This window comes from Polypterus senegalus, chromosome 2 (genome assembly GCF_016835505.1).
Source record: "Polypterus senegalus isolate Bchr_013 chromosome 2, ASM1683550v1, whole genome shotgun sequence".
In the NCBI taxonomy this organism is placed as follows: domain Eukaryota; kingdom Metazoa; phylum Chordata; class Cladistia; order Polypteriformes; family Polypteridae; genus Polypterus; species Polypterus senegalus.
Genome location: NC_053155.1, coordinates 121,406,327 through 121,422,455, shown reverse-complemented (window position 1 = coordinate 121,422,455; position 16,129 = coordinate 121,406,327). Strand labels below are relative to the sequence as shown.

At 35.9% G+C, this 16,129-nt stretch overlaps 1 protein-coding gene across 1 annotated transcript in view; it reads left to right on the top strand.

Moving 5' to 3' along the window:
• Positions 1–16,129, top strand: part of LOC120523294 (Down syndrome cell adhesion molecule homolog) — a 668,946-nt gene that overhangs the window by 429,739 nt on the left and 223,078 nt on the right. The window contains exons 10-11 of the mRNA XM_039744497.1: positions 1,832–1,951; positions 7,640–7,813. Coding sequence (XP_039600431.1) covers positions 1,832–1,951; positions 7,640–7,813 — 294 coding nt within the window. The remainder of the gene's footprint in view (positions 1–1,831; positions 1,952–7,639; positions 7,814–16,129) is intronic.

Genomic DNA, 16,129 nt, shown 5'->3' with positions numbered 1-16,129 from the left:
ACCTTCCATAACAGGAAAAAAACTGACAGTTAAATTGTCTACCATTCTGTGTTTTTTGTTGACCTTCTGGTGAATAGAGTATGTGCTTATGCAGATTCAAATATCTTTTATATGAAAAAGTTTTTGCTCCTTTATGATTTCCATCATTTAGTGCAACTTTTGTGAACAAAATCTAATATGAAATAAAGGACACGTAAGTGAGTAAATCACACTTTCAGCATTTACTTACAGTATATACACAGTTATACTTTACCAACAAGCACTAACTGAAAAATTATTGGCCCCTTATACGTAATAACTGTTTGTGCCACATTTAGCTGTGATGACTGAAACCAAACACTTGCTATTAACTCAAAAATTCATCTTTCAAATTACTTTGGGAGGGTTTTAGCCCACTCTTTCAGTTGCATTGGTAGATTTTCAAACATAAATGGCACCTTTCAGATCCTGACACAGCATCCCTAATGGATATTGGTCCCCACTTTGATTATTCAGTACAGAACTTTGATTTTAGCTTTCATCCGCTATTCTGATTCTTTTGTGTTCTGGGTTATTGTCTTGCTGCATAATCTAGCAAGTCTTCAGTACCAGCCAATGGATGGATGACTGAATTTTCATAAATTTTCTGATACAGAGCAGATTCTGAGGTTACTTATATCATAGAATGTTGTTCAAGTCTTGAGGCAGCAAAGCATCACCACTCTTAACGCTGTATTTTAATATTGGCATGCTGTTCTTACAGTTGAATGCTAGGTTTCTTTGGTCGGTCAGTCAGTCAGTCAGTCATTATCCAACCTGCTATATCCTAACACAGGGTCCCGGGGTATGCTGGAGCCAATCTCAGCCAAGCCAGGCACCAGACATAAAGTTGTTTTAATATTTCCACTTTTGTCTTAACTTTTCATCATGTTTTACTGTAAATGAAAGTGTTTATGTTCACTTTGTTGTTCTCCAAAGAATTCTTTTTCTTTTTTTAACCCAGCCCTTTCTGATCAAGGGGGAATGAGCCTCTGCTCGGTAAAACCAAACATTTCCTTTTTGTTGTCCTGGGTGATTTTATGCTGCACCTTTACAGCAATATTGTTATGCTGGCCATCTCATGGAATATTTAACTAGTTCAGTGTTCATATGTTTATAGGGTTATTATTGTGAAAAGTATAGTGCACAATAAAATTTTTATTTGCATGTGCTATCAAAATGCAACACACCAGTAACACTTGTTTTCCATTTGGTAATTGCAGCTTTCACCATTTTAAAATGCAGTCCTAAAATCTTAATATTTTCTTTGTATCTCTTTCCACATTGGAAGATATTCACTTTTTTCCACTGATCTATTCATTCACTTCCTTTAGTCGCAGCATTATGTACTTCTTGAAGGATTGTGCTGATAACTTGACTTTGATAAGCAAGTTTTACATTGGGCACAGAATTTAATTATTCTGTTCTTTAGACTGCTTTCATTTGACAATAATTTTTTACATAGTGACAAGTTTGTGCAAGAAATTTTTTTTTTATTAAATAAATGATTTATATGTAAAATAAATAATTGCCATTTGTTCACTCAGGTGCCCTTTTATCTAATAGTAAATTTTGGTTGAAGACCTGAAAAAATTTGTTGTCAAGCGTTTGCCATAATAGGGGAGTCAGGAAGGAGCAAATACTTTTTTCACAGCACTGGAAATGTATATCTTATTCTTATCAGTCCACCACTCCAGAGGTCTGCTTCTTTATTCTAAGAAATTTAATTGATATTTGCATTGTCATTTTTACTTTTCATTTTATAACTGAATGCACCATTCATTCAATATTTACTCGTTTATTTTCTGTTCAGTTCCTCCTAGGTTTGTAGTCCAGCCTGGTGACCAAGATGGCATTTATGGGAAAGCTGTTGTATTGAACTGTTCTGCTGAAGGCTACCCTGTGCCAACTATTGTCTGGAATTTTTCAAAAGGTGAGTTTGTTGTACATTTCTGTCTGGTGTGCGTTTCATCAAGACCTTTTTAGGTTTTGATTTAAATCAATTAATAAAAATCCTTTTATTTATTTTGTTAGCTAGTGACATGAAATGTATGCTCACTCAGCTATATTTTGGTCAAAGGTATAGTTTCTGTAGTACTATGTTTATATCTTTAAAGGCACTTGCTTCTTTATAACATGTATTAAGCACTGTGATTGCAGACCATGACTTTATTGGAGAGTAACTTGATCTTGGCAACAGTTATATTTAAGGAATTTATATGGTATGAATGTGCAAAATAGTACATAACATTAGAAAGACTAGTCTGCTGGCAAGAAAGCTAAATTAAAAAAGCAAAAAACTAATGAAGTTCCAAAATACAGTATGAGCAAATTAATTAATGAGAAAAAGTGTATAGAAAATAGGTGACCACCACACAATTCCCATTATAGTGTCATCTCCATTTAGCCACCGCACACATTAAAAATACACAAACATAGCATTTGTTTGCATTTGCTTTGACATTATTAATTGCTGTCTCCTTGTTAAATTATGTACTAGCACTTTTTGAGTGATAAAACAAGGGTTGCTTAATTGCTTTCAGTACTCTTGTCATCATGATAGCAAGTAGCTAGAAAAGCTGTTACTGCAGCTGAGAAAGCAATGGCATCGTCAACATTTCCAAGACAGTTATTGAAAATAGCTATTAACGTTTTTGTTGTCATAGTGTTAACACTCCGCTCCATCTTGATTGTAATTCCTCAAATAGCTAAGATTCTGGTACAGAAAAGGCATTGCAGCTTAAGTTGGTGACCTGACTTCAGACTGACAGACAGTAATCTTGCATATTTACTGTAGAAGACTTATTTTATGTTTTCAGTGTGAATGATGATAAACTTTGGTTAAATATTAACACAGAGTTGACTAATGAGGGAAATGTTTTCATTTAGCCAAAACAAGCGCTGGAACTGCACCCTCTTGTGCAATTCCATTATTTCTTTTTCCCTGTCTGTTATTGTGGTACCTGCTGTTTTTACATAGTGTGCTAGAACAGGGGTCCTCAATCCCAGTCCTGGAGAGCCGCAGTGGCTGCAGGTTTTTGTTCTGACCTGGTTGCTTAATTAGAAAGCAATTCTTGCCAATAAAGCACTAACAAGCTATGAAATTAAATTAACTCTGCTATGTCAGGTCATTCCCATATCCTAGATTTTCTTTCCCTTTCTATCATGCAAATGATTTGAAGGCTAAAATGGACGAGTAATTCTCAGTCCTTCACTTTTTTTCTCTTCATTTTTCTTCCAAGTATTTAATTAAACCCAATAGTGCAGATAAATACACACAGGTGTAAATGTAAATAAGCTAAATGGAGAAATGCTGCTCTCTCTTGTCATTTGCATGTTATTGATAATAAGGAGCAATTAAAATAGCTGTTTAAGACAAAATTAAGCAATAAGGGCTCAAAATCACTAAAGTGAAGCAGAAGTGTTACTTTAGCAATAAGTGCTTTTTATTAAGCAACTGGGTTGGAGCAAAAACCTGCAGCCACTGCGGCTCTCCAGGACCGTGATTGAGGACCCCTGTGCTAGGACAACATAACCTTTTTGTCCAATTTAGATACAGACAACAACAACATTTGTTTCTATAACATACATTTAATTTTTTCACATTTTCATTTCTTTCTATAGCACATTTTCAGATGACAGATAATCTGGGAATCTAATCTATTGAAGTCACTAATTGATGTAATCTGGGTGGGAGAGCTATGGGATACACAAATCCCTGCCTTAGCAGCTATGCCACTCCTGGCAGTTATTGTTTACAATAAGCACAAAAATTAAATAAATTCATTATTTTTATACTAGCGAAACATCCAAATATCTAATAATTGTGTGAAGCTCATAGGATTGTTAGAGAGCACTGTCAATGCAATAACTTCAAAGCATATTGCTGTATTTGTTAATGATATTTCCAAAGCATTTACAATTATTTAAACATTTACTGGGATCACTAGTTTCTTTCATTTCTATGATTAAAGGATACATCAAAGATTGACAGTGTTTGCAAAAACATAAAGAATCTATTTATAATCCTTTTTCTTAAAGAATATTAAAACTGTTCCACATTTGACAAGAAATGACAAATTTATGACACCTGAATTACTTGATATTAAGTGATAGCTTTGATCTGAAAAGAGCAAATTATAAAAAAAAAGTTGCATTTCTCTAATCATTTGCTACTAGAGGCAAGCAAATATTCTGTTATACAAGAGAATATTTTTCCGAGTGTTAAGTATAACACTGTCAAGATATGCTCTAGTAAGAAAACAGACCATGCTGGAGCTGTTACTCAGCAAATGTACTTCACTTCACTATTTCATGTACAGTAAGAATGACTCTACTGTTGCTAGGCATTTTCTCCCAAGCTCAATTAAATACTGCTGAAACATTACATTGTAAAAGTGAGAACACTAGCTTTAAATGCATAGAAAATATACGGCTTCTCACAAACACACGCTAACATACACATGTTGAAGTGTGATAAGGATCTCAAGGTTATTTAGCTGGCTACTGAAAATTTGTTCACATGAATTAACTTGTACTTGTAGAAAATTGTTCAGAGAAATATACTGTATAATGTGCCTCTGGCAAGTTTTATTCTATATGAGCAAAGCCTTTGTGAAAGCTAACACAGTGTGTGCATGCTTTTGTGGCCAAAAGGTTACATCATTAGATTGCAGCCCTTTTAATGTATTATAACCCTACTACAAGACTCCTATTCAGTCTACATACTTCGGTTTGTATTTTTCACTTTGTGCCCTTTTAAGGCTGAGGTGGACTTAACAAAAGATGGTTGGATTTGTGCAATGTAACTGTGTACATGTAGAAGTACTGAATGGTAGAATAATCTATTGCACAAGTTCAAATGATTCTGTCTAAAAATAGCATTTTTTTTTTAAAAAATGGCAGTATGAATGATGAGTATGTGTAAGGGAGGCTTTGAGATAGACTGCAACCTTATCTACCTGTTGCCGTCAGAACAGGCATTAGCCCCTTATCCCAGAATTTCACAAAGCAGGTAGAAAAGAACACTGTGTAGATTCATTCGGAGGCACTAGTTTAGTTTATGGGTCATTGTATTACTTCAACTCACTAGTGTGATTAGAGAAAATAATCACTGTAAAGAACTGTTTTATGTTTGGCCATCTCCCTTTTGGGTCTCCTTAAAACTCTCTGTCACTTAGTAACAGTAAATAAATGAAGTGAGAACTACACTCCTTTACAGGGGCAGGCAGGAGTGCAGCAATTATGATTGGCAAACATCATATTGTTATGATCAGGCTGGAGAGGCCCGATGTGGTGGAACAGCTACCGAACACTGTGCTGCGCTGTTCTCACACACCATGCTGCTCTTTTTTTGTCCCACACTAGCCACTCACTCCATGTTTTATGTGCATATTGCATTGCACCTTCTGAAAACACAGTGTTCTGTAGCTTTCCATGGCCTTAAGATTCTCCAGCCACTAAGAAACAGAGAAGAGAGGAGACGTACACTCTTTAAATACACATACAGGTGTACATGTCGACAGACAGATCATCGTGATTAAAAACCTGCTTGTTCCATGATCTTTTGAGCGGACAAAGTGAATAAAGGTGGGAATGTGATTTCTCTCTGTGTATAATTTCGGTAGCTCATCAGGCAGGCAGGTGTTACATTTTGGTAGCCCAGTAGAAAATGCTGATGGGCCCAGGACGTCAGGCTACTGCATTTTGCAAGTCCTGCTGACCATTAGGTTTCCAAGAAAATCAATTTAGCGAATGTCAAAGGTTAAAAATTTTAATTCAGAATTTTGAGGCATGGCTACACTACTACCAAAACTTAACTAAACCACATTTGAGCCAGCTAAATTATTTACACTTAACTTGCTTTATTCATTTTACAAATGAATTTTGCTACAACAGTACAAGTATTATTCCAAGGGCAAACATCTTTTGTACTCCTAAAGTCAATGTCAAATTATGCGACTTATAGTGATGTCAGATTTACCGAGTGTAGCTGTTGCTCTTCTTATCCCATGTCAGTTTAAATGACTGACAGTCACTGTCCATGTCAGATTTACTGACTAAGTGCAAAACATTTAGCGCAGTTGTTGTTGCCCCTTTTTCTGACGGCTAATAGTGTGCTTGCTGCCTGATGAAGCTAACACTGTAGGAAGGGTTAACAGGTGTGGTGAATTCAGCTGCAGTCTCTGCCCTTTATTCATTTTTCCATTCTGTTGGTGTATATAAGACGTCAGAAAGACAAGCTTCTTTTCTGTTTGTGAGATCCAAAACGCCCGCATTCCTTATTCCTTGTCACTCAATGCAGTATACTTCTGGATGTAAGCTCTTATAAACACAGAGTCAGCCCCCACAACTATGAAGTGAGTCGCTGGGCATATCACATTAGCCCACTGGCTTCATGGGAGCGTGTGGCTGACTGCCTCTGATTCGCTAAGATTATGTAAATGAAGGCTGCTGTGGAAATTTGCTGGAAAAGTTGAGTGATTTGACATAGCCATAACATGTATACTTGCTTATCCTTAAATGAAGCCGCTGAGAACGATAATGTAGCATGAAGATAAGGTTCCTGGGTAGGAGACAGTAGCTGTACTAGTCTTCTTACTGTTTTTCAACCTGCCTGCCTAAATTAACTGAAATATCATCAATACTTTGATGTCACTACCTAATTCATATCCTGCACAGCTTCTTTGATCTTAAAGGCAGATATGCTTGTGTGGTGCTCGTGTGGCGAAAGATGCAAGTTCTATCAAATACTCTATCAAAGACAAAATGTTTTTGTCTTTCTTTCAAGTGAAAATTATAAGTTGAAAATGATGTAAAAGATTGTTTATGCCAGTAAAAGCCTACCATTCTAAAACCTGTCTCCCAAGCAAGAAGCCTACTGGTTAATAAACTAATGACATAATCAGTCTTTTCGTTTTTTTAGCAAAGGTGGTTGGAGGGGGGTTTTGAACTGATTGGCTAGGGAGTGGTATTCTCTCACTATAACTGCTGGATTGCACTCAAAAGATTTACTATGAAATGAAAGTACCTCAATGAGATAATTGCTAAAAGGATCTTTTGGAAGAGAGGTCTGACTTAGTTTAACTCGGGTGTTTAATTGCCATTTGGTGTCCAGCAAACAATTGTATCTAATCCTGCTGAGTATATGAAAGACCCTGCTAAAAATCAACAGCGAAATTCAATAGCTAAGCTTCTTTACAGGCTGGACTTTTGTCTTACTTTGAACAGATGTTCACCCATTGCTAAACTGTGTAACCCAGTTCCCATCCTTACTTCTTCCAACATGTAACTGCACAATTGTCAATAAGCTACACATTCTAATGGGTGGGGACCAAAGGCAAATGGTACACAAAAGGTGAAGCCAGTGCTGCATTTCATATTCATCTATTATTCATATTAATTATATTAATTTAGATTTATATTAATACTTCTGCATATGCTAGTTCTTATATCTTATATCTTTTTTTCTTATACACTAAGGTTCTGTTAGAGAGTTTTTGGGGGTGGTGGGGACTCTGTGAGAGGGTCCAACATATCTTCAATAGATGGTGGTTTAGCACTGTTTTTTTTTTTTTTTTGTTTGTTTTGTTTTTTTATTTTGTTACCCTACTTACCCTAGGTCCTGATGTTCCAATCTTCCAGCCCATTGCTCTGAATGGCAGGATACAACTCCTCGTCAATGGCTCCTTGTTGATTAAACATGTCCTGGAGGAGGATAGCGGTTATTATTTGTGCAAAGTCAGCAATGATGTTGGAGCTGATGTCAGCAAGTCCTTGTACTTCACTGTCAAAAGTAAGAGATTTTTCTTTTTAGTTTTTTCAATTGATTTACTTAATTAGTATACATATTTATGTGAACTGTATGTACATTTGTGTAAAGAGTGTGTGTATATATACAATAGTATATGTGTATGTGTGTGTATATATATATATATATATATATATATATATACAGTATATATTTATATTTGTACATATGTACTGTATATTTAAATTTTTTTATTGATGTTTTACACTTTTAAAATGAGCAGGTTAGTGAATAATGAAAATGTATACATTTTTAAAATACTTTTCTTAAACAATACGTTAAACTTTCTTCCAGTGATATTTTATATCAATAGTTATTACTGTGACAAACTGTTTAGCAGAATAATATTCACAGCTATAAAGTGTATATTCTTTTTTATAATTTAATTTGCTTCATTTTAAGAAACTCCATATTGTTTTTATATACTTCCAGATAATTAAAGGAGTTAAGGATGCATTACTTACTTTGCTTACAGTAGACTGGAAAATAAGGAATGAATTAAGTAACAAGCAACTTGTGCAACTCATATTGTTTGTATTCTTCCTCATCTCTGCCTCTTGACACACCCTTCATGTGCACCCTGCACTCTGCCATGCCTTCCTCGTGTTTTATACCCTTGGTTTTGCCTGTCTTATTTCATTGCCTAACATTTATGTGATTGGAGGCACTTCCCAGAAGTGCTAAATCCTAAGCAAGATCCCAGTCACTGTGGCTCAGTCCATTCATTGAAATAAGATGACTTCTGCCAAAACCAAAATGTCGAGTCAAGTATTTTATTGTCATATCATCCATGCACAGTGTTGTAGCATACAGTGGTATGAAATAATGTTTCCCAGGACTGCGGTGCAACATATACTATACGTAAACAGAGGACAAGTGCAAGACAGGTAAAGAAGTATACTGTATTATGAATAGATAGCTAAATAAATAAATAATAAATAATTTGTAAGTGAATATATAGTGTAGCCACCAAAGTGTAAGGCAAGGTCAGGCACGGGTAAAACGCGTGCTAAAAGAAATCTCTCGTCCAAAAGTTCATTTTAAAATTATTTAGTGAAAGTTAAAAGCAAATAATCCACACAAGAATGAAATAAAAAATAGTTACACATGTAGAATAAAAGGCCAAAAAAAAGGAAAAAATGTATCTTCTCTAAACTTAGCTTTTCTTGAGAAACTTTAGTTATTTCTGTACTTAAAAGTTCTTTACTTCTTCGTCTTTACTTAAAGATTCTTAACTTCTTAAATACTTAAAAGATTCTTAGCTTCTTCTTCTGTATGCTTTAAATGTATGGCACAGCACATAAATTAAGTGCTGCTTTCTTACATATTTACTTCACACACTCAAAAGGCCCGTAGGCCAGTTGGCATGGTTTAAAACCTTATGCCTTCCACACCTTACTCATGGCAAGGCTGTCACTAACTGAAGAATAATGTTTACTCAAAGCTGTTAGAAATGGCAAGAATATACCAATATCTTAAGGGGGTTATAGGAACCTCCCATAGATTATGCATTGTCATCTAGTAAAATATTCATGAATCTTATAAAACTAGGAAAATGGCTCTTACATATAATAATACATTAAAAGATAGTAATAAATAAATAAGAACAACTAATAAAAAAACAACAGTAGTAACAAGTGTAACAAACAAACTGCATATAAATAAGCTAATAAGAACAGATCTGAGCCCAGGGGAGCAACACAGAGTTCAGAGTCTGGACAGCCAAGGGGTAGAAGTTATCGTAGAACCTAGCAGAGCTGGTTTGGATGCTACAAAGAAGTAGGACAAAGAAAACCGTGGAAGGTTTGACAGCAGTCGTTTACAATGCTATAGTCTTTGCAGATGCAATGCTTGATAAAAACATCTTTAATGGAGCGCAGAGAGGACACGTTGCTCTTTTCTGCTAACTGTTGTAGTACTTTACTGTTAGCGTCACTGTATTTCCCAAACCAGACAGTAATGCAAATGGTTAGAACACTTTCAATAGTGCCCTTGTAGAATTTGGTGGGAATGGGATGGGGCTGGGGTGGTTGGGAAGTAGGCTTGCCTTCTTCTGCCACTGGAGCAAATGGAAATTCTCCTGCTTCTTCTTGGCTATGGAGGTGGTATTAATTTACCAAGTAAGGTCAGCTGCCAGATGCACACCAAGTTATTACTTTTCAACCAGAGAGGGAGAAACCATTTTGGAGAGAAGGATCAGGAGAAGATGTAGCCAAAATATGTACAAAGTTTGTAGCTGGAGTCAGATTGCACTGTTTTTGAACTAAAATCAAAATCCAGAAGTCTTAGTCATACATGGAGTATAAATTTCAAGAACCACAGGAAAAATAAACAAAATTGCACTTTTAAATGAATATCCACACTCCCACTGACTGGGACGTATAGCAACGAGCTTATGAAATGCTATTGCCCATATAGAGGACAAAATAGCAGTGCTAATGCTTAAAAAATAATTTCCAAGTTCTCTAAATTTTGTAACAATATTACTTGGAAATTTGAAATATCCTTAGTCAGAAACCCTTAAATAGGTAGAAAATTAATGTTTTTAAACTTAATAGAGAGTTAATAAAAGTTAAAACCAAAATCCCATCATAACAGCGTTTTTTTTGGAGTACAGTTGCAGGAATGTATTGCCTGTCCTTAGCCAGTTATTGTTTTATCAACAAGCATGGGTATAAATTTTATATTTTAAAAAGAACTGAAGAGCTATGCTGCAATTTTATACAATCCATCCAGTGAGCTAAGAAAGATTTTAAATTCCTGATCTACTTGTATTATTTGTATTAAGTTATGATTAGACAGACAGACAGTCTGTTCTTTCATAAAAAATAGCCTGTCTTCATGTTACAAATGAGCTGTGCATGACTTTTTTCTATGGTGTCTGTCTTTACTTTACTTAATAAGATTACCCTTATAGAAGCCTGAGTGAATATAATACATGTCCATGTACAGTATTTAAGGTAACTGGGCCTACAGACCACAATGACGTATAGATTACTGGTTATAATCATTTCTTCAGTGGCTTCTCAACATAATTTACAATAACTATGGGGCATGTTGACATAGATCAATATCTTTGTGTTGACTTTTAAAACCTTTTTGAGTTCATAACCAATTGATTTTATGTTTTTATGTTATTAGCTGTTTTTTTAATCAGGTATCCCCCTCTCATGGGAAATTTTGGAAATGTTCAGGACTTACATGCTTGAGAACTCTCAAGTGTTGTAACAGTCATATTACAATATTTGAAACCTTCCAATTAAAAATACAATCAATTCAAAATGTCAAAGACAAAGTTAAAATACATTAAATGATAAAAAATCACCCTCAACCAATTCAGAGAGTTTTTAGGAGAAAGAAAAACACCAATTATGAAATAGTTTCTCCTATAGATTAAAACACCAGTGATTTAAAAAAAAAACCAAAAAAAAAACACAAAGGCAAGAGACTGTCAGACTTTTTTTAGAATAAAATTAATATACTATTGCCATATTCTGAAAAAAAAACTCTGCACTTTTCCATACAGTCAACACAGTCCCATCTGATGTTATCCATAATCTGCCATTAGAGGATTTTAAATTATTGGGAGTCCAATATTGTATTTCAGATAAGAAATTATCTTGCCACAAAATTTTAATAGTTTAGGGCTATCCCAAAAGATTTGGCCAGTGAGGTCACTGCTAGAATGCATTATTTCTAATTCGAGTTTAGTCTCTAATATATTTTTTGATAAGTTTAATGTAAAGATGTGTACAATACACAGTTTTAATATATATTATATTTTTTATGCTAACATCTTTTGTGCAGACTGACGGAAAATGTCTGTTGTAAACAACTGATAATGAATGTTAAAACTATTAATATCACCCTTAATATAAGGTATTACCAGTAATAGGGAAGTGTCTTCCAAAACATGGCCTATGATGGGCTAGAGACCCTACAATGACATTAATAGTAGTTAGATATAGTTGCAATTTTTCCTAATTACTAGCTAAAATATATTCAGGTTAGGCAGATTCCCTTAACAAGGTATGTTACTTGTAAGAGCCTAAAACGATGAATTGAAAAAATTCCATATTTAAGACATATTTGATCAAAAGAAGTGAACAGATTGTCTTTGTCTCTGAAGGTCCAAATGTCTAAGTTAAAGAGGACTGACATATTAAAGTGTCCGGTAATTGAGCTGCAGAGAACAACATCTCTGACTTATAAGTACTTTTTACATTGGTTCCATATTTTAAGTGTGTAGCACACAATTGCAATGTTAGTAAATTAATAACTATTAATGACTGCAGTATAAAGAAAGTCAAGTACAGAGAAATTCAAGTGAGATTTTATTTCTAAGTCTAACCAACCAGATGCATTTCCATTACGTTCTATTTCCTTCCATTGTTGCAAAGTACACATATTTGCAACCCAGTACTAAACCTAGAAATCAAATAATTCCACCTTCTTCTTTCAATGTTGTCCATTCAATATGATTGCAATGTTTCCTTCCATAGAAAGAAACTTACAGTTGAGTCAAAGTGTTTGTATCAGGATGTATTTATATATGTATATGAGAACACCCTAAAAAGAAACAAAGGTTTTGTAATGATAGTTATTATCACAATATTTGTTTTCCCAATAACAATATAGTTTATAAAACATGCAAGAAAAATGAAATCAGCTTAGGCACAGAGGTTTAATTTTTAGGAAGGTTTTATACAATACAGAAGTAGAATCCTTTCTAAAGAACAATATGTTTATATGTATATAATATTTATTCTATGTGTATGTAATATTTATTCTATGTATGTAATATTTATTCTAGCTAATTGTGTATTTTGTAGCTCAATTGCTAATACCAAATTTAAAACTATAACTTACTAAAAAAAATGTTTTTAAAAATTATCTTAAAATGTCTTACCATATGATCATATGAAAAAGTTTAGTTTTTACATCTCAGGTATAATTTTATCAGTCTATTAAATTGTATTTGAAGAATTTTGACTTTTTCAGTTCATTGACATTTAAATGCGTTGTGTCTTAAGGTTCTGCCACAGCATTTTAATTGAGGTAAGGTCTGGACTTGGACATTCAAAATCTTTGATTTTTTTTTTTTACCCATTTATGTGTAGATTTGCAAGTGTGCTTAGTATCACTGTCCTGTTACATGATCTAGTTTCAGGCAAGGATTAACTCAAAGAAGAGTGTAACAATTAATGATGAACTCAGTGATTGCAAGTTGTCCCTGTCCTGTGGCTACAAAGCAGTCTCTAGTAACCACCACTTCAAAACCATGCCTGATCCTTGATAGGAGATGTTCTTGGTTTTTTGCTAGACATGGTGGTGTGCTTAATGACAAAACAACTCCACATTGTTTTACTTACTGTAGAAAACTTAGTTTAAAACATCTTTTGGTTTATTCAGATGAAATCTGCCAAACTATGCCAAGTTTCCATGTTTCTTTTGGAAAAAAAAGGTCTTTCATCTGGCTACCCTTCCATAAAATGCATAATGTACTTGTTCAGTCTTTTCCTAATTGTAGATTCAGGAGCTAAAATGTTCACTGTATTGTCTGAGACCTACAGGCTCCTGGATGTTTATTTTGGTGTACTTCTGAGATTTCTCAGACCATCATGTGGTCATACTCCTTCCTGCTACAGAATTATGGTCTTCAAACTGGACTTTTGTTGCTTCTCTGAGATCAATACAGGCATTATTTGTCATAAGTATGGCGTTACCGTAAATTTAAGCTTTCCAAAATAAACTGCCCAAGGTCACGTTTTGTTAGCTTCTGAAAATGATGTGCAAGCAGTAAGGGTTTATCTACTTTATGACACATGGCTTCTATGTACAGTATTTATTGACTAGCAATGAACAAATCCGGAACAATTTGCTTTGCCTCAAGTTTGGCAGAACCATGGAAATGTTGTGGAACTACACCGAACTTGGCAAAATGCATTGAAGTCAATAGAGAAGGAGAAACTAGTTTTGACTGGATTAAAACAGTGCAGTGTCCCTGCATGCTAAAGAAGTGCATTTCCAACTGTGCTGATCTGAAAATTTTGTCAACAAATGTCCAATGACCAATAAGGTGGCAGTGTTAACCACTCTGCCAATATGCTTCACTGAGATAAAATTAATAAAATTAAATATTGGATCAGTACAATTTCTTGCACACAGTAGAAACAGGAGCAGAAGCATTCATTTACTGATGCTTAACCCCCACAGATTTCACTGCAGGTACTTGCCTCACTTGAAACGAAAACAATAGAATCCCAAAAAGCACTTTTGCTTGCTTACATACTGCTGCTGCTACTAAATAAGCACAGCAGTAAAGTACATGAATTCTTCACTAATTCATGTTTACATCATCTGCACAGTATTCTGGGTAATACAATTAAAGGGACAGGCTTATAGATAGATAGATATTTTATTAATCCCAAGGGGAAATTCACATAATCCAGCAGCAGTATACTGATACAAAGAAACAATATTAAATTAAACAGTAATAAAAATGAAAAAAATTAAAATAAAATTAATGTTAGCATTTACTCCCCCGGGTGGAATTGAAGAGTCGCATAGTGTGGGGAGGAACGATCTCCTCAGTCTGTCAGTGGAGCAGGACAGTGACAAAAGTCTGTCACTGAAGCTACTCCTCTGCCTGGCGATGACACTGTTCAGTGGATGCAGTGGATTATTCATGATTGACAGGAGTTTGCTTAGTGCTCGTCGCTCTGCCACAGATGTTAAACTGTCCAGCTTTATTCCTACAATAGAGCCTGCACTTCTTAACAAGTTTGTCCAGGCGTGAGGCGTCTTTCATCTTTATGCTGCTACCCCAGCACACCACCGCGTAGAAGAGGGCACTCGCCACAACCGTCTGGTAGAACATCTGCAGCATCTTACTGCAGATGTTGAAGGACGCCAGCCTTCTCAGAAAGTATAGTCTGCTCTGAGCTTTCTTACATAGAGCATCAGTATTGGCAGTCCAGTCCAATTTGTCATCCAGCTGCACTCCCAGATATTTAAAGGTCTGCACCCTCTGCACACAGTCACCTCTGATGATCACAGGGTCCATGAGGGGCCTGGGCCTCCTAAAATCCACCACCAGCTCCTTGGTCTTGCTGGTGTTAAGGTGTAAGTGGTTTGAGTCGCACCATTTAACAAAGTCTTTGATTAACTTTCTGTACTCCTCCTCCTGCCCACTCCTGATGCAGCCCACAATAGCAGTGTCATCAGCGAACTTTTGCACGTGGCAGGACTCCGAGTCATATTGGAAGTCTGATGTATATTGGCTGAACAGGACCGGAGAAAGTACAGTCCCCTGCGGCGCCCCTGAATTGCTGCACACAATGTCAGACCTGCAGTTCCCAAGACGCACATATTGAGGTCTGTCTGTAAGATAGTCCACAATCCATGCCACCAGGTGTGAGTCTACTCCCATCTCAGTCAGCTTGTCTCTAAGGAGCAGAGGTTGGATGGTGTAGAAGGCGCTAGAGAAGTCCAAAAACATAATTCTTACAGCACCACTGCCTCTGTCCAGGTGGGAGAGGGATCGGTGAAGCATATAGATGATGGCATCCTCCGCTCTCACCTTCTCCTGGTATGCAAACTGCAGAGGGCGTGGCGGACCTGTGGCCTCAGGTGGTGAAGCAGCAGCAGCTCCATGGTCTTCATCAGATGTGACGTCAGAGCAATAGGCCAGAAGTCATTCAGCTCACTAGGACGTGATACCTTTGGGACAGGAGTGATACAAGATGTTTTCCAAAGCCTTGGAATTCTCCCCTGTTCCAGGCTCAGGTTGAAGATGCGCTGTAGAGGACTCCCCAGTTCCAACACACAGGCCTTCAGCAGTCGTGGCGATACTCCATCTGGACCCGCTGCTTTGCTGGCACAAAGTCTTTTCAGCTCTCTGCTCACCTGGGCTGCTGTAATTGTGGGTGGGGATGTCTCACACATACTAGTCCATACAAAAAGATATTACCTTTAAGATATAAAAACACCAATACATTCCTAGTTTCCTTCTGCATTATGCTTAAATCTAGTTTTATGCTAATTTTTATCATACCAGTAAAACAACTCTTGTTTAATTCATACTGGAATAACAATTTCATCCAGCATACCATTTGATCTGGCATGCAATCCACTTCTAAGATCAGTGTCAACATTAACTGGTACAGCTCTGTGATGTCAATCTGGCCTTGCAAAGCATCATGAGATGCTGGGAAATAAAACTGTCTAAGCCGGCCACACAGTGAATCTCCAGGAAAATATTTGTAAAACAAGGTCACCAGCAAATTTAGTAATTTCACA